Raw genomic sequence first — 21485 nt, forward strand, 5'->3', positions numbered from 1 at the left:
TTCTGCCACGCGTCGTGTGGTTCTGTTGGGAGGGCGAACCGCTTCATCCCGGATGAGACAGGAGCTTTATGAATCGAGCTCCCACGGGGGGAAAGACTGAGAATATCCCCCGACCCCCCCACCTTAACGCTGCAAAGTAAAAGCTCAAGTAAAAGTTGACGGTTTGCGTTGCCGTCGTTTGAGCCGTGTGAATTTTTTCTGCCGTCTGCGGTCGTGGGTTCGTAATCGCCATCTCTGAGCTTTTAACAACGTCAAAACGGGAGTCTGTAGCGGCGCTTTGAGCTAAACGCAACGTGACGATGTCAACGAGCTGATATTAAGCAGAAATGTTTTTCCAGGAGTTTGACGTTATATTTTAGCACGAGAGGTTGAAGAATTTTCATTTTTACAACCTCTCTTTGCTCTTCATCCTCTCTTCATCCTCTCTCATCTGCCCCCCCCCAAAAAAAAAAAAAAAAAAAAAAAGGGGCCGGCTTACCGTTTGTGCCGAGTTATGCAGAATTTTTGTTTAGTTACAGAACCTGGATCCTGCAAACGGTTTATTGTTGGCAAAATTGTAAATACAATAAACGTACAATAAAGACACTTGGTGAAAACTAAAAATTTTAAACTTAGATTTTGTTATTCTTTTCTGACAGAATCACACATAATCACTCCATCGGAAATTTCAAACTCCTACGATAATTTCCATTTTTATAGTTTTCTGGCTGTGATAAAGATATGGTGTAATTTTTTTTTTTTTTTTTTGGGGGGGGGGGGAATTTGGTGGGACGTTTTTGCCGTTTTTGGCGGGAACCCATTGCTTGCAAACCCACTGACAGGTTGTGGGTTACAGAAGGTTGACGTTAGGATGAATCCTGAGGGGGAAATGAATGTTTGTGCTGAATTGGACAGAAAACCATCCAACAAAGTCGAGAGATTTTCCTTCTGGACTGAGTGACGCTGAGCCACCACTGACTCTGCATCAACTCAAAGAGTAAAACATGATTTAAAAACTGCTTTCGGCTCTGTCGTCACTACACCTCCATCTTAAAAATCAAACGCAGAGAAGCACCACGAGGCTGTTATCCCTTTACATATCGTAACATGTAAAACATTTGAAAAACTCTGGGCTTTTTGAATGTGTAAATGCACCTTTAATTCTATAATTGTGAGGCAGCTCGTGTTGGCTGCGTTTCAGCATCTGAATCTTAAACAGGGACACTTTGCTCCCAATTCACGTCACGGTTTTGTCCTGTGGCCACTTTCAGTTCCCTCAGCGATCTGCTCAGCCTTGGACTCTGCAAGACCCAAAACGTTTGAGCGTGTTCGAGTGGCAAAAGGTCACGCGTGTGGGCGTCTCTGACGAAGAGGCAACGGCCTTCATCGCCGTTATGATGGCGCCGCTGCCGTTGCTGTTTGAGGGACAACAGAAGCACATGTGGATTTTGGTATTTCTTTACGTCGTAGAAAAATCGAAATTTGAATCTATCAAATTCATTCAATATATCTGGCCTAATACAGAGATTTTGTTGCTCCCAACATTTTTTTTTTTTTTTTTTTTTTTCAATTTAAGATAAACAACACATCTTTGTTGTATGTTAATCTTTCCATTCCGTTTTCAGAGCATTTTTCTACAGTCTCCTTTTGAACGAAGACAAAAATCGGGCAAAAATCATCTCCACAAAACAGTCAGAACTGTTTTATATGAAATATGTGTAATTACAGTCATTTATCTGCGATGGATACGTGAAGACTAATTTGCACTGATTTCCAGTGGTGTGTTGGTTATATCTTTGCGTTACCATTTAACCGAATTATGAGTCTGAAGAAAAGGCCCAGTTTTTGATGCATATTGTCCAAATTATGTTTGAGCATTCACCATATTTTTTTATTTTTATTTATCTATCACAGCGTCTGAATGAAAAATCTGTTTATTTTCACGCCAGGAAGGAAAGCAGCACATCACAGGAAGCTTTTACTGACGTCCATATGTCCTACTGAAGTCCATATGTCCTACCGAAGCAAGAGTCCACCTCACTCTGAACAACTCTTAACTTGAGTTTTATAATAATAGATTTTATAATGTCTGTGCGGACTCACCTATCCAGCACTCCAGTCTGGCGCAGGGGGACGTCTTGACCACGTCGGGGGGGTCCACTCCCACGTTGAGGCACAACACCAGCGCGACACTCACGGTCTTCATCTGAGGGTGGACACACAGGAAATGACATTATCCTCACGGCACTCATCAACGCTTAAATACGGACAGACTAAAGAAATGTTAGATCTTCACGCATGAGGAAAAAAACAACACACATTTGCAGGCACCAATATGTGCCATTGGGGGAATTTAAAAATGGCGCGGATCAGGGCCTGATTGGTCCTAAAATAATACCATGATGTATTTGTGTATTTTTGCAATAACAGTATTTTTGACGATATGACAAAAGAATACCGAAAAATATGTGATTATTAATTTTTGATGACATGCAATTTAAACAAAATAAGCGTGATCGATTTATACGCCGGCACAAAACGAAACAGTTTGACCTCAAATATTCAAAAAAAAAACTAAACAAAGATGTCTCAGTTCTTCATATTGTGAACAACAGAAGCTCAAAGTGAGACTCAGATCCTGTGTACAGCGCTGAGGGAGGATTTGGGGGTTCAGTTCTGCTCTGTCAGAACTACCCGATCAGCCGCAGAGCTTCGAATTACTTCCTCGCTGCTGTCGGCAGATTCAACGACATTTAGGCCTGATTTCGTGAAGTTTGACCTCAACGTTCATCCATTAACAAACTACACTTCTTGGGCTTTTGTTACACTATTATTTTTGCCGCCTCTGCTTCGGTTCACAAAGTGCGACCATCGATTAAACTCTCAAACTGAGCTGAAGACCTGAAGAACTCGGCGGCTTTCGGTCGTGCTTGTTGCCGGATAAAATGCTGTTTTCATACGAGTGTGACCTCATCGTGTATCAGTGTTACCTTTATCGCGATATCCTTTTTTTTTTCTATAAAAAAAAGAAAAAAAACTATACCGCAGTTTCTATAAAATACCTTCTACTAGGGATAGGTCACGAATTTCGAATATTCGAACAGTCGACATTCGTTCTTCCTTATTTCCCCGTTTGTTTGTTTTTTTTACCTGGCTGTAATGCGTTACTCCCGTCAGAAGGTGGCGGTAATTCACTTAAAAGCTGCCTGCCAGCCGCATTAAATAACACGGGGAGAAGAAGAACACTCTGCTTTCAGGGGTCTGAATTTTGAATAGGAGTTTTGCTTGAAATTCCCATCCCTGCTTTCGATGAAAAACTATACCGGTATTATCGTGAACAGTATGACATGGCATATCCCTAATACCAAGCCTGCTCTTTACCATCGCATTTACTGTCTGTCCGTCGATCTGAACGAAGACAAAAAAAAAATGCATCTTAAAAAAGGAAAGGAAAGAAAAGAAAGCAGAGGACCCTACTCGGATGAATAAATGTGGAAAATCCCAACTGTGATGCCTGTCACATCACACAAGGTGAGAGAAACAGCGGCCGCGAGAAAAACAGGCCATCGAAGGGGAACAAGCATTGATCCGTGGGTGATGTGGCAAGTCCTGACGCACACCCTGACACACAAACAAACACACACACACTGTAAATTAAACTCTGCAACAGCAGTCAGCCATCACTCCTTTTTTTCTTCTTCTTCTTCTTTCTGTCAGCTCCTCAGAAACACTTTATTTTGTGTCTCGACCTCGAAAGGACGCGAGCCGACAAAAAAAGGAAACGATCAGCTGCCGAAACTCTTTTGATAAAAGTCGCACTTATCAACAAAAAGCTGCAGAGTCGCCACAGACGCGCAGAAATCCTGCAGCGGCGGACGAGGACGAGGACTTTGGCTTCGTTTTCGAAACAGAGCTTCGACGAACCGACGCAGCGAATCTCGATCTGAATTTTGTTGGGAGTCTCAGAATACGATGCCAAAATGACACAAAAAAAAAGGGAAAGGAAGCTGCATTTCCTCTGTGAAATCACTAGAGTCTTAACAGTCAGTCAGACAGCTAAAGCCCCATTCAGACAGGAATAATATTCCAGGAGGGAGGTTGTAGAATGAGATATTCACCGAGCTCCTCTCTAATTTCATTCATTGTTCTGCGCGCGAGATGAATCGGAGTCCTCGGAGCGGCCATAACTCAGTCAGATCCGAGCAAGCAAACTGTTTGGATGCGATTTCGGTGGGAAATCATTTTCCCCGAGACTCTAAACGAGTCGGCTCGAAACTGACGGGAGGACATAGCCTGGTAGGAAAAGCCAACGCGGAGAGTTTTACATCACTGCAGCCGAAACTTTCACCAAGACACCTCTACCGTGATCATGCGGCGGTCTAATTTAAAAACAAAAAAAAAAAAAAATGCAGTCAGATCACAATTTGTCGTCATTGCTTAGATACATAGACACACTGTGCATATCTGCAGACGAATGTGGTAATTTATGGCCACATTTACTCCACGCTGAGCAAACTGAATTTCTCAGTTACGACTTTGGTTTCTCTCTTTCTGTGCAGAAGTTGTGATACGAAGGTCCTGCAGTCTCAGAATTTATCTTCAAGGTAAGTTTAAGAGGTTTTTGATTTTTCTCAACAAAACAGTCGAAAACAATATGAACTTCAAACCCTCCTCTGTGGAAAATTCCGATTTTAACCTTGTTAAGATTTTTTTTATACGCGAGAATGAATGCAGAATATATGCAGGATAAGCACGCCGAGGCACCACAGTTTGTGAACTGCCGCTCTGAAGCCTCGATTTCAGATTTTGCCCGTCGCCTTCTTGCTATTTTGGAGCAGGAAGTGACCATATTTGGACGTGCTTGGAGGGACGGGGGGCAAGCGGTGGATCTGACTGATCTGATTGGGAACCCGAGGACGCCACGCCCCACCCACCGATAGGGGAAACCTGACTGCACCACAGGCCTGTCAATCAAACAGACACGCCCATCCCAAAAATACAACTTTTTGGGGACTAATATCTGATTAATGACGGGATTCATTTCAGATGGACCGCCGCAAAAACAAATAAGAAGTGAGTTTAGTTAAATACACCATGATAACTTGTGAGAAAAAAAATTCTTAACTTTGTATTTAATGAGAGAAGTTGAATGGGAGTCTACGGAGCCGGAGACCTTTTCGGAGCCGACCTCTAGTGGCACTCGGTGGAATTGCATTTTAAGGCACTACCACGTCTGCCTTATTTTTTCAGATCCAGAAGCTACGTCCATTTTTATATACAGTCTATGCTTTTACCACTTTAAGGCATTAGAGCATTTCTTTTTTTTTTTTTAATTCTTGGAAAAAACGTCTAAATACATAAAGCTTTTAGGGTTAAACGCCACAAACGAAACCTCAACATAAATACATCCAGTAGATGCATATGACAATGTGATTTTCACATCATCCACAAAAATTTGTGGATGAGAACTTTTTAACAAAAGAAAAAGAAAGAAAGGTGTCTCTCTGCAGAGGCCGGCGTGTTCTTTATTTTCTTTTTAACGTTTTTTTTTTTTTTTTATGTTCAAAGGTGGAACATGAAGGACGAGGGTCACCGGATTACTGGCCGTGCGTCGATGGCACTGCCAGAGGAGCCTTCACTCTGAGAAAGAAGGTGCACGAGCTTAATGAGGCTCCGCATGTCCTCTCGCCTCCAATTACCTGCAGGTTAGCCACCCGCCGGCTTCCCCCACAGGGCTCCCTTCTTTCCCGCAGCTGCTCGGGTACAGTCACGAAGAAATCAGGTCATATCAAGGTAAGTGGATTTTCGTTCAAGCCTTCGGACCCCGTCCGTAACCACTTTTTCATTTATTTAGGTGATTATTGTGTAAAGTTGGGAAGGAAAGGAGATCTTTCAAGGTTTGTCGTCGTCCCCCCCCCCCTCCAGTTTGTGTCGAGCATGAGCTGCAACTGAGACGACATTCACATTGTATGAAAGATTTCTGAAGAAAAAAAGAAAAAAAGGCAAACTCTTTCAGGCAAATAGAAACTAAGTGTTTCTCACACAAACTTTACTTGGGTGGGTTTCCCAGGTATTTCACCATTTTTTAAAAAATATATTAATGAAGTTTTTAATCTGTCGATTAACGAATGGACAATCTTCCCGTCGCTCCCTGCAGCCGAGTGAAGCGAAGGTTAAGCTCCGCCCTCTGTGAAACACACAGAGATCAGAGGACAGAAACTAACTCGAGCTCGAGATTTTAACTGGCCTCTTGTTCCATCGGCAACATTTTAGGGGTTATTTTTTTTCATGGTAATTTTTTTTTTTTTTTTTTACAACTTTAAATGTCAGCAGACATTGCAAGTCAACGCAATACAGTAGAGCGACCTTTGGCGGGCGGCGTTAGAGCTCGTCTCCGTGGGTGACGCGGGTGCCGTGGGGTTACGTTGGCTGTCCCATCAGGCGGAGCGGGGTGAGGAGGGCTGCTGTTGTGAAAGTAATTAAGGCGCCCTGTGCTTCCCCCTTCCAGCGGAGTGAAAGGTCAGTGTGCCAGCGGGACGAGCCGCGGACGCGCACCTGCATCCTCACGCGCCGCGTCGCATTGATTTCCAGCTGACCTCCTTACCACTCGCCCTTTTCCCCACCCGTGTCACGCAGCTCTCCTCGGGAATGGGAATCGGCGTGGACGTTTTCCGCTCGGGCACACCGCCGCTGTATTCACGCATCTGCCCAGCTACCGTGAAACTAAGCCGACGGCTCCGTCGCAGACGCTCGGCGAGCGACGCCGTGGAGCCGAGGGCTGGCGTGACGTCCGCTGGCAGGTTTTGCATCTGTAAATGTTTCTAGAAGTCCAACGCGATCTCAAGATGGGTTTCATGAGAGAGAGAGAGAGAGAGAGAGAGAGAGAGGTTTAAATCGTCACCACCCCCACCCGCCCCCCAACCCCCAACGGTCGCTACATCTAAAAGTCAGCGTGGTTTCATGGGATGCTCCGTAAAGACTTTCATTTCCTTCATCCCTTTCAAAAGCTGGAGGCTTTTCCTCCAAGAACGATCTTGTTCAAAAACAAAACTGAAAAGAGCCCGAGTTAAACTGTCGGTGATTCATACGGTATAAAAGCACCAATTCTCCGTCGGCTCAGACGCCGACGCCACCTCGGGGAAACAACGTTTATACCTAAAGCGTGCTGCAAAGGCGGAGACCCGGCGGGGGGACCCAGGTCAGATTTGCCCTTTAAAAACACAACGGCTGAAATGGCAGCACACTTTAGAGACGCATCAATCCGAAGTCCGGAGAGAGAGAGGAACAAAATTTTAAATAAAAAAAGATGTTACTGTCACGGAAGGTAAAATGTCAAAAGAAAACCGCTGAGAAAAATTTGGAAGGTCATTTCATTTGTTGAGTTAACAAGGACCAACATCTTTCATTCGTAAGCACACAAAAGCTACAGAAGTGCGTACTTCAGTAAATAGTAGTCAGACTGGTCACTTAAAAGCCGAGGGGTCGAGATAATCCGAACATAAGCGGCCATAGTGAAAAATATTTGTTTCCATCCGCTGTTGGACAGATAATGAATTATACATTTGATATTCACTCGCACTTACAAATGAATAAAGGACATTTTAGGACTGTTCTAGCTTACCATCACGGTGCAATCACCTTAAACCGCAATACCACCGAGGGCCACTAGGGGCTGGCTCAAAAGAAAAAAGCTCCATAGACTCCCATTTTAACTTCCCTCATGAAACATAAAGTCAATAAATGTTTTCCACGAGTTATTTTGGTGTTCTCAGCTAAAAGTCGCTGCTTCTTATTCGTTTTCTGGCGGTCCATCTGAAAATGATCCCGTCGTTAATTCGATATTAGGCCTATTAGCGGTATGTTCGGGGGGGGGGGTGCGTGTCTGTTTGATCGACAGGGCTGTGGTGCAGTCTGATTTCTGCAATAAGTAAGCACAAACATGGTCACTTCTGGCTCCAAAATAACACAAATATGACGCGGTGCCGGCCGAAATCCGAACTTGAGGCTTCATAACGGCCAAATCGCAAACCGACGAGTGACGTCACTGTCGGTCGACGCCGATGTGCAACATGGTAGTCGAGTGTGACGGCGCACAGATGTGCGCCAAATTATTATTTTTTGCTTGTTTATTCCACACATTTACATCACACACACACACGGAGACAATAAATCCAAGAATTTCTTCATCAACCAGGATCAGAAATTACTGGTTGGCCGAGGTGCAACGAAAGGTTGTTCTCGTTGAGCACGAATAGAGCGCAGCGCTGTACTGTGGATGGAGCAGTGGGACGCCACAACGTCCACGACTAAGAGTTTAAAATGATATCGCTTCATCACCATCAGCATCTAAATTAAATGTTTTTTTGTGAGCTCTGGTTTGTGTGCCTTTGCAATTTAAACGTGGAACTTAAATGTACAATCAGGTACATATTTTCTACTGACATTTATGACGTTTTAAGGAAAATTTAAGAAAAACATTTTTTTTTTTAATTTTTTTATGGAAAACGGTAAATAATCTTTTAAGCATCGAAGGTATTTGTTGAATAAAAGTGAGAAACTTTGTCTGCTTCCAGCCACTTAAATGGAAATATTTGCCACTTTCTAAATTGAGCAGTGAACAATAAGTTTTGTGCTTTGAAAAAAAAAAAAAAAAAAAGTATAAGATGAATTAATGGTGAATGTATAATTGAATTAAATGAAAAGCCAGGCACCTTTCGACCCCGAATAAGTGGTTGGTTTATCATCCATTCGTCTGTTAATTTGCCGGTTATCACTGATCTGAAGGAAAGCCCAAACAAAATGAGATTTTAATGCAGGTGTACTGAACGTCATGGATTTCCAATTATCTCTCTTCGGTGCGAAGGAGAAAGCAGAGGGGGGGAGTGCGTTTCCTTAACACAGTCAATCAAGAAAAACGTGATAGAGGAGAAGATGGAAAGAAGTGAAGCGAAATGAGATCAATTGTACGTGCGCGCATGTCTTCCCGTGCTAGTAATTGGTTGCCGTCTTCCTCCCATTAATAACTGCCGGACTCCGGGGATTTCCCCGAGCCTTTTCCCCTTCGGCGCCCTTTAAAAAGACTCTCATAAAGCCCCGAGCACCGCTCGCTCCGCCGATCAATGGCCCCTGATTAATCCATTTGTTAGGCCCGCCATAAATGAAGGTTAATAAAACAAGAGGGGCGCATCGATCTCCTCGGGGCGTGCCGTAACCAGCTGGCAGCAAACAGGACAGATATTGGTCACTCACAGTTGCTCACTGCTTGCAGAGTTTTTGACATGTAAAAAAAAAAAAAAAAAAAAAAAAAAAAGGAAACACCACGTGACGAATACTCGCGCGAAATGGAAAACCGATGGAAAAGGCTACCTTGGACGGAAAGTCAGAATTCAAAAAGAATATGGAGCCACAGACGGTTGGAAGTAGGGATAATAAGCGAAAGACGAAGATGCTCTTAAACATCTCCGCTGTGCTCGAAGAAACTTTTCAACTCTCTAATCGTATCTGAAAAAAAAAAGAAAAGATGTCTGATTAGAGGAGCGACGGATTTATTCTGAAAGCGTGGGAGTTCTGGTTCCTTATAGACTGTCTGAAGTCAGTTCTGAGAATATGCTATTAAAAGGTTGTGATACAAGTGGTTTTGGCTGCCGAGACAAAGCCAGGCCACTTCAGAGTCTTCCCACGAGCCGGAGCTCGGGTGGTTTTTCTACGTAACACTGTTTACTTGTCAAAGCTTTTGCATCCATCTCAACCCCAAGACAACGACTGCCGCTGCACATTCATCTTCACTCCCAATGAACGCCATCAGCATTATCTCTGCACTAATTACGACGGTACAAACAGGAAATGAGAGATTATGTAAAATGAGACGGAGTCATACTGATGTAACTGGAGGGCTGGAAAAAAATAGAAGGGTACTTTTGAGTCTTATTATGCAAGCAACAAAAACAAAAGCAAAGTTTGAAGAGCTCAAGTTTTTAAGTACAAATATATGAACTGAGAATACAAAAAAAACAAAAACAAAAATTCCCTCTGGGGATTAATAAAGTATCTATCTATCTATCATCTATAATTATTTGGATTGTAAACAAATTCTCAAAAGGTTTTGTTGGTTTTGTTTACAAATTTGAGAGTTTTGTTGTGCCTCTTCTGTCGGAGGAAACGAAGGTGTATGGTGCGCGTGCAGGCTGTGGATCTGTAAATAAATAGATTTGCAAACAAAAGTTTTTGATTCGCCTACAAAAAACATTTATTCGCCAAATTTTTTGGGGGATTCAAACAAAAAGGTTGGATTTGTAGTCAAAACTTTATGACAACAAAAAAAGTCTAGTTGACAAAATATGTTCGCAAATACAAATAATGTTTTTCTCAGTTCATATATTTTTTTACTTAAAAACTTGATTGCAGTGTGAGCAGTGTTTTTTTTGCATAATAAAAACACAAAAATACTGTCAAAGAAAGAAGCTTTTTTTTTTTTTTTTTTGAGGATACAAGAAATTATTGGAAATCCTACAAAATGTGGAGAAATATAATCACGTCAAAAGCAGATGAATTTAGCCCGATCTTTTTGCTTTCCTCCGTCACAGGGAAGTAAAAGTTCCGGTCAGAGCCAAACAAGTCGTCTTTAATCTGGAGCTGTTGATGAAGCAGCTGCTATAACTCAACACCGATATAAAATCGCTAGTATAGAATCATTTTTAGTAGCAAATACATTTTGTTTTCATGCGTCAGCGGCTGAAAATCTGTGCCGCCTAATGAACTTACATACATTGATCGAGTCCGACTAATGATGCGGAAGATGAAGCTGCATGGACCACCTGCCTCGTTTCTACATTATTACAACGAGCTTGGGTATTGATGGCGTATCGATTTCATTATTCCAAAGTCTAGAAACACACCCGGCATCGCATTTGTGAAAAACCAGCAGGGAGGGATGTGAGAGAAATTCAAATTAATGTGTGTGTGTGTGACCAGGAGCTGTTCAGAAAGGACGAACAAGTGGCTTAAAAAAAAAAAATCGAGGCTGAAGTCTCCCGGACGATGAATCATAAGGAAAGTTGTTTTCAATATTTTAATGCAGTTAAAATCCCAGCAGTCTAAAAAAAATATATATATATATATATATATATATATATATATATATATATATATATATATATAAAAAGGCCAAAACACTGCCTTGAGCTATTTGTAAGTCCCCCAAAAAAAAAAAAAGAAGGTCACATAAATAACAAACAGCCTGAAATGTACAAATATAAAATCTCAGGAAGGAACATTGATATATAAAACACCCTGCGGGCACTTTCACCCGGCTACAAGCTCCCGTAACAACCCAAACTTCTGCTGTGGCAAAATGTTTCAAGAACAATGCGCCGTCACCGGGTTAATTACAACGGCGCTGAACGGGAAACAAAAGCAACAACTGGGTCACAAAAAAAAAATACTAAAATGCTGGGAGAAACAAAAAAAGGAGGAACGATGACAATAAAAGAAAAATTCAGTTTGGAGTCTGAGCTCATTCGAGGTGTCGCAATTGCATTTTTTTTTTTGTTTTGGTTTCCTTTTCCTGTCATTTGACGAGCCGTAATGGAAGATGCGCGCAACCTGGATACTCCCAGAAAAAAAAATGGACCGTAACCAGGGCATCGATAGTTGACGTCCACGGGCTCGGATCGGCCTGCTTTTATCTCGCCGAGCTGCACTGAGCCCATTAACGCCCGGGTTTCTGCTGTGTCCTCGCAGCGGGGCACAGACAGACAGAAAAGTTCAGACTTTTCAAAGTCTCTTTGTGTTCGGCTCTCGGTGCTTTTGTTGCTTATTACTGAATCGTGTGGCGGGTTGAAGTCGAGCTTCGCTGCTACGAGCCCGAACTCCATTCGGTTTCCTGACTTATTGTTTGCCGACTGCTTAAAAAGGTCCCGTGTTCAATTTTCATTTTTGAATATCCATGAGAAGGTAATTCGGTGGTTTTAAGCGCGAAAGAAAACATCTCGATATAGTGACACATCTTATACAAGCAATAACAACATCTTTACAATTATGATCATTCTCTTTAACTTTATTATTTAATGGTGTTATTGTCATTCATACTTTTCTATAATTTATGAATGAAATTGATTGAAATGATTTAATTTATCAAAATTTCAGAAATGGATACATTGTCGTTGATCTGTTCATTGTTTTTTATTGTTGTTTTTTTTACATTTGCTGTTGTTAATTATCATTTTTGTCTCCATTTCTTTAATGTTTTGACCTGTGTTTTGCATTTATTATTGTCCTTGAGAACCGCCTTGAAAACGTACATCTCACGACGTGAATCCCCAATAAAGAATTTCCAGAAATAGAAATCGCAGAAAGGTAAGCTTGGATTCGTTGAGTGTCGGGAATCCTAAACGGAAGCCGAAGCTCGTCCATCGCACGCGTGGGTAGAGGCGACGCCAGCGAAGCCGTTCACGCCCCGGCGACGAGCGCGCGTCTCTACGCGCATCTGCCGAAGCGGCGCCGATGCAGTAATGCTTCTCCGAGAGCTTCTAATCCACCAGATACGGGTTCATAGAAAGTCTTTCCCCCCCCCCGTTTTCAGCGTTACGACCTTCAGAGTCGGTTGATGTTTCGCCGACACGTCGGGCTGAAAACAAGAGTTCCGGCTGCGGATCGATAAAAGTCCCGCGTTGCTGCGCAATCGCTTATCTCGCCGGGTTGAGGTTCAGGTTTGTTTGCCGTCGAGATACAGGTGTCGTGTTTCTATGTTCACTGTGAGGCGGGAGGAGGGGGGAGGGGGGTGGGTTAAATCTACAGTAGATCTGAAAGGGATAAAAAAAAAAAAAAACGGTTTAATCAAACCCAGTTCAAATCGTTAACACCCTGTTGAACTGAGCGCTTCGATGTCATGACGACGTGACGGACGAAAGCGAAACTCCGCCCCCTCGGACGGCTTCCTAATCGTCCGTTAGGCGGCTTTTTATCAGTTAAAAGGAGCCACATGCAGTCGGACGTTCACCCCGACCTTGGACTCGACTGCACTCGCACAGTATATCGGAAACCTGTTATCGTGATTCCACTTGGCAGGTTCAGCGACCCCACACACACACACACACACACACACACACACACAGAGCTACACACACAGCTACACACACAGACAACTCAATAGCTGTCATTGGCCCAACAGGGGAATACACGCTCCATTTTGACCAATGGGCCGAGTAATTGCGCAGCCTTCCCTCGTACTGACACGAGCGAGTGTCTTCGTTTCCGTCTCCGAGAGCTCGGATTTCCCAAAAGTGCTCAGCATCCACTCGAAGCTGCGGGAAGTTGTGCGCACAAAGTGTGCTTGGTGTTCGAGTGGTTTAATCGTCAAAAAAAACAACAACACTGTTGCTGGGCAACGCGGACGGCCTCTAGAAGCCAGGGAGGCTAACAATTTAGCAAGCTAACAGGGGAGGTAAAGGGGGAGGGGGGGGGTAACGTAATGCAGGAAATACAAAGTCACAGAGGGAAAAGATGAGGCCGTTGGGAAGACCAACATTTTCCTCAGGCGTAGGCTATTATCCAAGTGTCTAAGGCTCGCCCTGATTAGTTACACCTGTCCCTCGTTGTCCTTCCCTCCGTGCTGTATTTAGCCTGTGTGCTCTTCTTCCCTCAGCTGCGTCTTTTCACTCGACGGTCTTAAACCTCCGTCCACCTACTGGGCTTCACAACAAGTAAAACCTTCAAAACGGACTGACGGACTCGTAGCTCGAGTGCCTTTTCTGGCCGCTCAACATCTCCGACCATAACGAACGTTAGAAAAGTAGAGAGACTTCACACGAGCTGGTTGTGAAGAATCCAGCGTTTTGCACTGACTTTGAACCCCCCCCCCCCCCCCCCCCCACCCCCTCACTCCTTTGCCTGGAGTTAAAACACAAAAGGCAAATTCTTCCTGCATGAAACACACCAAAAAAAAAAAAGCTCTCTTCGGTCACAGCTCTCTGAGCCCAGAAACGCGAAAGGACACATTTTTCTTGCAGGGTTACAAATGAGGGTCGGCGGCCCTGAAAGCACTCCGAGCGGTGACAAATGTTACCCGGCCGATTTAGCATGACTTTCCGTTAGGAGAGCCCATTTCAGCCGGCACATATTACCTCTTTTAAATCAATAGCAGCCTCGCGTTTAATGATGCCTTCATTTCCCTGCAGCTCGACACTTCGGCGGGCTCGGCGGTGTAATTCAGCTCGTGTCCTAACAGCAGCAAGTGTTGAACTTTCATTTGGGTGAATTTCTACAATAGGTGCAGAGTTTGCGAGGGTTATGTATGGCTAAGTGACATTCGCCATTATTCTAATGGTACTTCTGTGTAGCCGTGAGGCAGTGAAATAATCAGGTTGGTAGCGGTGGAGCAGATCAAACGACAGCTTTATGAGAGCTGAAACACACTGCGGCCACTCAGGAGGGAGAGCTTTGAGCTTCCCCCTCAAAGCGACGCCCGCGTAGCCTCCAGCAGAACAAAATGAATTGGCGGTGTAATAAAGAGGAGGGCAGCCAATCATCTGCCGCGGCGTCCTGGCAGTTTGGAGACGGATGTCCTCTCAGAGCGCCACGTGGACCGTCGCCGCGTTTCATTTCCTCTTTTTTAATGACTTTAAATTTTGGAGAAGCCGGCACCGCGGGTGGCCGTTTGTACCCGACCCGAGCCGGGCCCCGCCCCTTTCCTTTAACGCACCAATCACAACAAGGGACGACCTCTCAACTCCACAGTCAAAAAAAAAAAAAAGGCGCAGCAGCGTAGGAACGTCCCGCAGCAGCTCGGGAAAGCCCCAAAATACAGTCGGTTCTCCGACTCTGCTAGCTTAAAAAAAAAATGGTAGAGGGATCTTCATGTTGTTATTATTATTATTAAAACAGATAAAGCTGGTGTTGTTCTAAATCCTGTCACTGCCAACAAATCCCATCCAATTCAACAACAGTCTCATGCCAACTTTCGATATTTTCCAGCTTCCCTACCTCGTCGGAGGCACTCAGCCCCGAGGCCGTTGGCTCCAACTAAAGACGAACACATTTAAAAACAGCTCACAGTCACATCTGGTCACATTTTCAAGAGGAGACTCGGCGACCTCCGAGAAACTGGAAGAAATTGTGTTTTTGTTGGGGAACTATTTGCAGCGGTGGACTTACACGCATCAGAAGCAGGCATTTCCAGCAGCGACACGGCGTATGTGGGATTCAGTCTAAATAAAAGAACAGCGCTACGCCTTCATTATAACGTACAATAACGTGGCTCACTGATTTAATAGTTTTTTTTGTGCAATAAAGGAAAAAGATGTGAAGCCGCACAGAGAGAAACTGATGATGGTGAGTTTCGGTCTTTTCATTAGATTTGATGACAATAACAACAACAAAATAGAATATTATGTAACTTATCTTTTGGAAATAGTAGAAATTATCTTTGTAAATCTCTTTTTTTTTTTTTTTGTTTACTTTACTTTTAGGTAATAAAATGTGAGCGCCAATGAGCTGCCAGACGCAGCCGTTACACGCCGACAACATCCTTAACCTCCCCCAGTTCCCCCCAACACAGACGAGCAGAGACATTACCCTGTCCTTCATCCTCCAGCTCTGCGCCAAGGCCTTGGAGCCCTCGATTTTCTCCGAGTGCCTCTTCTTCATGAAGGCCAAGGGAAGTTTCCAGTCGTTCATGTCGGCCTCCTCTTCCTCGGCGAGGCCCACGGCCGGCGAGAGAAGCAAGTCTGAGTCCATTTTCATCAGTGCCCTGCAGAGGAGAGCTCACAGTTAGTGACAGTTTCTGTGGACTCCCGCTGAGTCTGCTGCCGAGGAGGGAAAACTAAAAAACAAAACAACAAAAAAAAAAGGCCAAATAATTCAAGCTGTTTCTCTGTTCTCGCGCAACGAGGAAAATGACGGGTGGGATTTCCCCCTGAAGACCTGAATGGATCAGTAACAGATGCAAATTATTCTCTTAACTATTGTAGAAATGTATCATAACTGTCACATTTAAGGTTTTCCGCTGGTGCAGATTCTTGTCTTTTATCTACGAAACTGTAAATATCTTTGAACCCTGTTCGCAAGTTTGACGGCCATGTTGTCTTTGAAAAAAAATAGTTTCAAAGGAAAATGCCAAAATTGCACCATTCACCACCAGAAAAAAACATTAATTAACTATTCAAGTGCACCAAATGCTTCCATCAGAAAAAAAACAACCAAATCTGAGACTAAAATAAAGACACATTTTTATTAAAAAAAACAAAAATCCCTTTATCCAACATGTGTCATTAATAATAATATTTGCATGATTTAGATTCTGTAAAAAGAATAACATAATTTTGCACTCCTCAGTGCAACTGGGAAGCCTTAAATAACTGATGTGAGACCAACAGTCATGTGACAAAAATTCAGCAAACGTTTTGACTGAACTGAAGGCGGGACGACAGATATGACTTTTGTATAAAAAAAAATAATCAAAGAAATTACATTTATATTTTCTCTTTTTGGGATTATTTATCACGTTATAACTGTCTTATACTGCACAAAACACACTTTTGAGTTTACCCCACTTCTAGCCGTGAGGCTGCCGTTTCTATAGGGGATGCAGGACGCGCTGCCGAAGTGAAAAATGAACCCACAGGGAGGAAACATGCGACAAGACCAAAAATAACCAAACACTCTGAACCGTGTTCAGAGGGTTAAACATCAATTCAAGGAGTTCCCCGTCACCGCGTTTGTGTGTCCTAAAAACAAAACCAGGAGGCAAAAAGAAGACGGCGTAGACCGCGTAGACGCTTAAATGTGCAGGTGGATCATAAATAATAAATAAGACAGCGAAAACAGAATCTGTGCTCAATACTGCCGAATATCCAACAGAACTTTTTTTTTTTTTTTTATCTCCCGACCAAAGTGCCCATAAAAGGATCTGAGGTAATAAAAAAGACCCCGGTCAGTAAACTGTTGTAATCTGATTCGCTTGTTATTTGATCAGATTCAGTTCCTGAATTTAATCAAAATTCTGCAGGTTTGAAATGAGTTTATGCAGACAAAGCTCTCGTGTGTTCAGACGGACGGTTTTTTGTTGGTTTTTTTTTTTTACCTCGAAGACGGATAATAAAATCGGCTGTAAAATGATGTCGGCTGCAGCATAAAAAAAATAAAAAATAAAAAAATCGAGCTATACGAAAGCTCTGAAGAAACTGTGACTTCCTGACTTCCATCTGATATTTGTTGAGCCGTGACATCTCTTTCTCGAGATAAAACACACGACAAAAAAAACACACCCTCCTTTTTCCTGTTTCCACTGATGCGGGGGAACGTTTTGACGCTTAATAATCAAAATGCTGAAATCTGATAACAATCTCAAAGGGCTGTAGAGTTTTTCAGTTCACAACCCGAAGAGTAAAAAGTCCCTTCAGTTTTGTGCGCCATGTGTTAAACGCTCCGCTCGCTTGAATGAAAACCACAACAACATCAACAACTGAAACCAAACACACCCACATCTGCAGGTCAACAGTTCACATCCTCAAATTTCAAAATGAAAGTGATTGTAAATCAGAGAAAGCTATTATATTATATTAGAATTACTATTTTAAAATTTTGGTGATTATTCTGCATCTTTTTTTTTTTGACCGAGCATCATTCATCTGGCAGTACGCGCTCAAATTTCTTCTTTTTTTTTTTTTTTTTTTTTAATTGATTCTCTTGTTTTAATTCTGTCATCGAATAATACAAACAGACATTTTAAAATAGGGGCCGGGCAATATATTCATATTATATCGTATCGTGACACAAGACTAGATGTCGTTTTAGATTTTGGATGTGGCATAAGTGTTGTATTTTCCTTGTTTTAACAGCTGCATTACAGTAATGTCATTTTTTTTTTTATTTGCCCCATGACCTATTAGGTTAGGTTAGGTAGTTACTTTATTAATCCCTTAATTAATGAATTCATATTAATTATGAATCAGTCCCTCCAGGATTTCGCAGTTTTTTTGTGATCGTTTTGATCAAAAATGTTTTGATTTTGCGGAAGATTTTCTCAAAAGTTTTGAGGTAAGTTTGGGAGTTTAAGTGATTTTTTTTTTTTTTTCCCAGTAAAAAATGCATTATTTAACAACTACCTAAATAATAATCTGTACTAATAATCCTGCTGTACATCCCAGAAATATTTGCCCTGTAATCCGTTTTGTCTTTTTTGAATGTTTTGAAGGTGAGAGGAGAGGGGGCGGAGCCTCGCTGTTCGGAAATGAACACTTACTTTCGGTAAAAAGTCAAGTTACGTCTGGAAAGGAGACTTTACGTTGAAATACTTTTCGGCAGAGCTTCCGTTCGCGACGTTTCCGGCGGGAAAATCAGGGGAACTTCGCAAAACCGCAAATATTGCGGAGATTGTTTTGAATATTTGTCAAACGTCGCGTCACAAGATCACGGTTTCCCGCCGGGACGTGCGAAGTAATTACATCCGCATTACCGATGATTATTTATCAAAAATGTCACTTTGTGTTTTTGTGAAAGCGCCCAAGAGTTATTAATAACAATAACATTGTGATATTTGTCTTTGTAAGTACTTTAGACACGACCTAAGGAAAATCATTCGGGTGTCAAAAACTTGTAAACAGCAGCCGGACCCGTTGATGGTTCGACCGTCACTCAGCGGGGAGTCCAGCTTAATGTTTGCTGTGATTTTGTGCTTTAAAATCAGAAAAAAAAAAATCCTAATTTAAGTGAAATTAAGACAGTAAGCAGCTGCGAGGTCCTCAATGGAGTTTAAATGTAGTTTAAAAGGACATTTCAGCTTTTATTGCCTAGTTTTTAAAAAAAAAAAAACATCTGCCGGAAAAGTAATCCATTGCTTTGATTTAGGATTTAAAAGAGTTATTATAGTTTCCACGTGGTCACCTGTGACCTGGAATAAGATGCAACACCTGGATGATGTCATGACGCTGCTCCAGCTGTGCACGTGAACGCAGAGCTCGTGCAGTTGTGGTTTACGTGCACTTGTTACGTTAATAATAATAATAATAATAATAATAATACATAAATTTAACAAAAAGCAGCTTCCAGATAAAAGCAAGCAGCTAGCTGAGCACTAATTAAAAGCGGTGCTGTTTAACAGGTTGTGTTGTTGTTGTTGTTGTTGTTGCTGTTCCCCCCCCTCCCCCCCTTCCCAGGTGTTGTCGTGAGCAGATGTGCGGAGAAATATGGCGCTCGCGGGTTGCGAGCTCGCAGACCTCGGTGAGGTGAGATGGTCGACCCGGGCCGGGGGAGCTCTCCGCCTCCGGACGATGACGGACACCGTCGCACAAACGATCCTGGTCAGGAAGTTGTAAGGAAGCGTCCACAGCCGGTACAGGATGTCGAAGCCGTCCAAGCCGAGCTGCACGGGCGCGTGTTTGCAGGGGAACGTGCGGCTCCTCTCAGCCCGGCGCTCCGCTACGGGAAGGCGCTGCAGACGAGGCCCATCTTCACGCGAACAGTCTGCCACAGCCACGCGGAGGCACCGAGCCGCTCTTTATCGACGGACCGGTGAGAGGAGTGCGGAGGGGTGGCGGTGGTGGTGGTGGTTGGGGGGTGCCGCCGCGTTCTCCTGCCACGAACCGGGGCGACCCGGGTTAGCTGATTAGGTGCGGCGGATTTCGCGGAAGAAAAAAAAACAAAAAACCAGGCGCAGTCCCGAGGATTTCTCCGGAGAGGCACTTCTTCAGCACTTCTGCAAGGGCGCCGCCATCTTGGGTTGGACCCAGAATGCACCGTTGGGGCGGCGCGACGGCGCGGCGCGGCGGCGGCGGCGGCGCGGCGACGGCGCGGCGACGGCGCAGCGGCGGCGCGGTGCGGTGGCGGCGGCCGTGAAACGTCACCGCTGTTGTTCCCGGACGCGCACCGCAATGTAAACACACGTAGTGACACCAAAATAACGACCTCGTATTCTTTTATCATTTCAATATGAAACTACGTGTTTGCAGGGCTTTTTTTTTTTTTTTTTTTTTTTTTTTTTTTTTTTTTTTAAATGACATACATTTTAAAAACAGATTTTAAAAAAGTTTTATAATTAAGCTTCATTATTTTAATATAAGTATCATACATTCAATAGTGGGCAACTAGGTAGGCTACATTTAATGAAGTACTTACGCCTACTTAAGAACGAATTCGAGGTACTTTACTTGAGTAAAGCTCTAAATATCAGATATAAATATTGTACTTTTTACTTCACTACGTTTGTGTCACAATAAGTTTTCATTCAATCACAATTTTTCATATCTTTTCAGTCCAATAAACGGATTTGGTGATTTTATTTTTCAGTTTTGGCAACTTTTACAATCGTTTTCACAGTTTTGCAGCGGTTTTTCTATTGCTCACAGCTGTATCATATTTTCTGTTTATTTATGTTAATTATGGAACCCAGTGGGATGACTAAAAACATATCCTGTAAGTAAATATAATGAGAAACGTGCTTAAAATATGAACGAAATGAAAATCAAGCACAGTTTAGGACTGTTTAAAAATCTAAATTAGCAATAGTTAAACTCTCAAAATCCCTCAATTTAAAAAAAGTGGTATAAAAAAAATGCTTAATCCTGGTTCAGAGAGTTACACGAGTTTTTACAACAAGTTGTCTGGACGCTCCTCCGATCGAGATCATCGTCGTTTATTTTTCCTGTGAAGCTGAGGTTTGTATGAAGTTATATACGTTTTCTTAAATTTCTCTTACGGTGTTAACAAACCTTACAAAGAGGCTGGACACATAAATCATGAACAAGTATTATTTTGTAAGGCTTTATAGTGTGTGATTTTGGTTGTTGCTCCGTCTCAGTGTTGACTTACGGTCATTTCTGAGAGCGCCAGTTGCCCGTTTACATTTCCAACAGTTACACGGCAACGTTTTCATTCTTTTAAAGTCACGTGTCTTTCATTTTTCCTTCTTTTTAGCTCCGCTTTTGGTCTCCACCAACTCCTGATGGAAACATCTGTCACCGTGTAGTCGAGTTCAGGGAGTTTGTAAAGCTTTTTTTTTTTTTTTTTTCCCCTGCTGCGGCTGAAAATGATGCTGAGTTCGAGGCTGGTTTAAAGCAATGAATGAAGTGAGCCGAACAGAAAGCAGACGGCAGCTGCACCATCGGATTCTAATTCTCTGAACGTTCATCACTGCGAAACTCCTCATCGTCGTTCGATTTCCCCGTTTTAAAAACATCAACTGTGCCCGCGTTAAAGAAAAAAACAAAAAAAAATGCATCTTTAAACCTCCACTTTTGTTTCGGACGTCGAGGCCGGCCGTGCGCGGACCCGCTTCTCTCCACACGTGCGCGAGTTAAGTGAACAAAGTGCGATTTGTGCCCCGCAACATCCTTCGCTGTCGTGCTTCACACTCATTTCTCGCGCAGCGGGAGCTCGAGCTTTTGCTTTCGAGAGGAGAGTCATCGAGAGAAAAGAAAAGAAAAAAAAAAAAAGCTGTCCCCCGTCTGTCAACAAGCGGTCTGTGTGCGCTCGCTCGGTCGTGACATTACCGAGAGCGCTTTAATTGGAGGAGT

The 21485-nt window shown here is 43.0% G+C and overlaps 1 protein-coding gene across 2 annotated transcripts in view; it reads right to left on the reverse strand.

The window, feature by feature from the left end:
* Window positions 1–19689, reverse strand: part of rptor (regulatory associated protein of MTOR, complex 1) — a 165989-nt gene extending 146300 nt beyond the window's left edge. For both annotated transcript variants that reach the window (XM_069168105.1, XM_069168104.1), the window contains exons 1-3: window positions 19191–19689; window positions 15550–15724; window positions 2083–2185 (exon numbers count right to left, since the gene is read on the reverse strand). In XM_069168105.1, the coding sequence (XP_069024206.1) occupies window positions 2083–2185; window positions 15550–15717 (271 nt within the window). In that variant the 5' untranslated portion in view covers window positions 15718–15724; window positions 19191–19689. The remainder of the gene's footprint in view (window positions 1–2082; window positions 2186–15549; window positions 15725–19190) is intronic.
* Between the last annotated feature and the right edge of the window lie 1796 nt (window positions 19690–21485).

Source organism: Embiotoca jacksoni, unplaced genomic scaffold, assembly GCF_022577435.1.
Source record: "Embiotoca jacksoni isolate LCO1_2020_lvr unplaced genomic scaffold, fEmbJac1.0.p SCAF_4, whole genome shotgun sequence".
In the NCBI taxonomy this organism is placed as follows: domain Eukaryota; kingdom Metazoa; phylum Chordata; class Actinopteri; family Embiotocidae; genus Embiotoca; species Embiotoca jacksoni.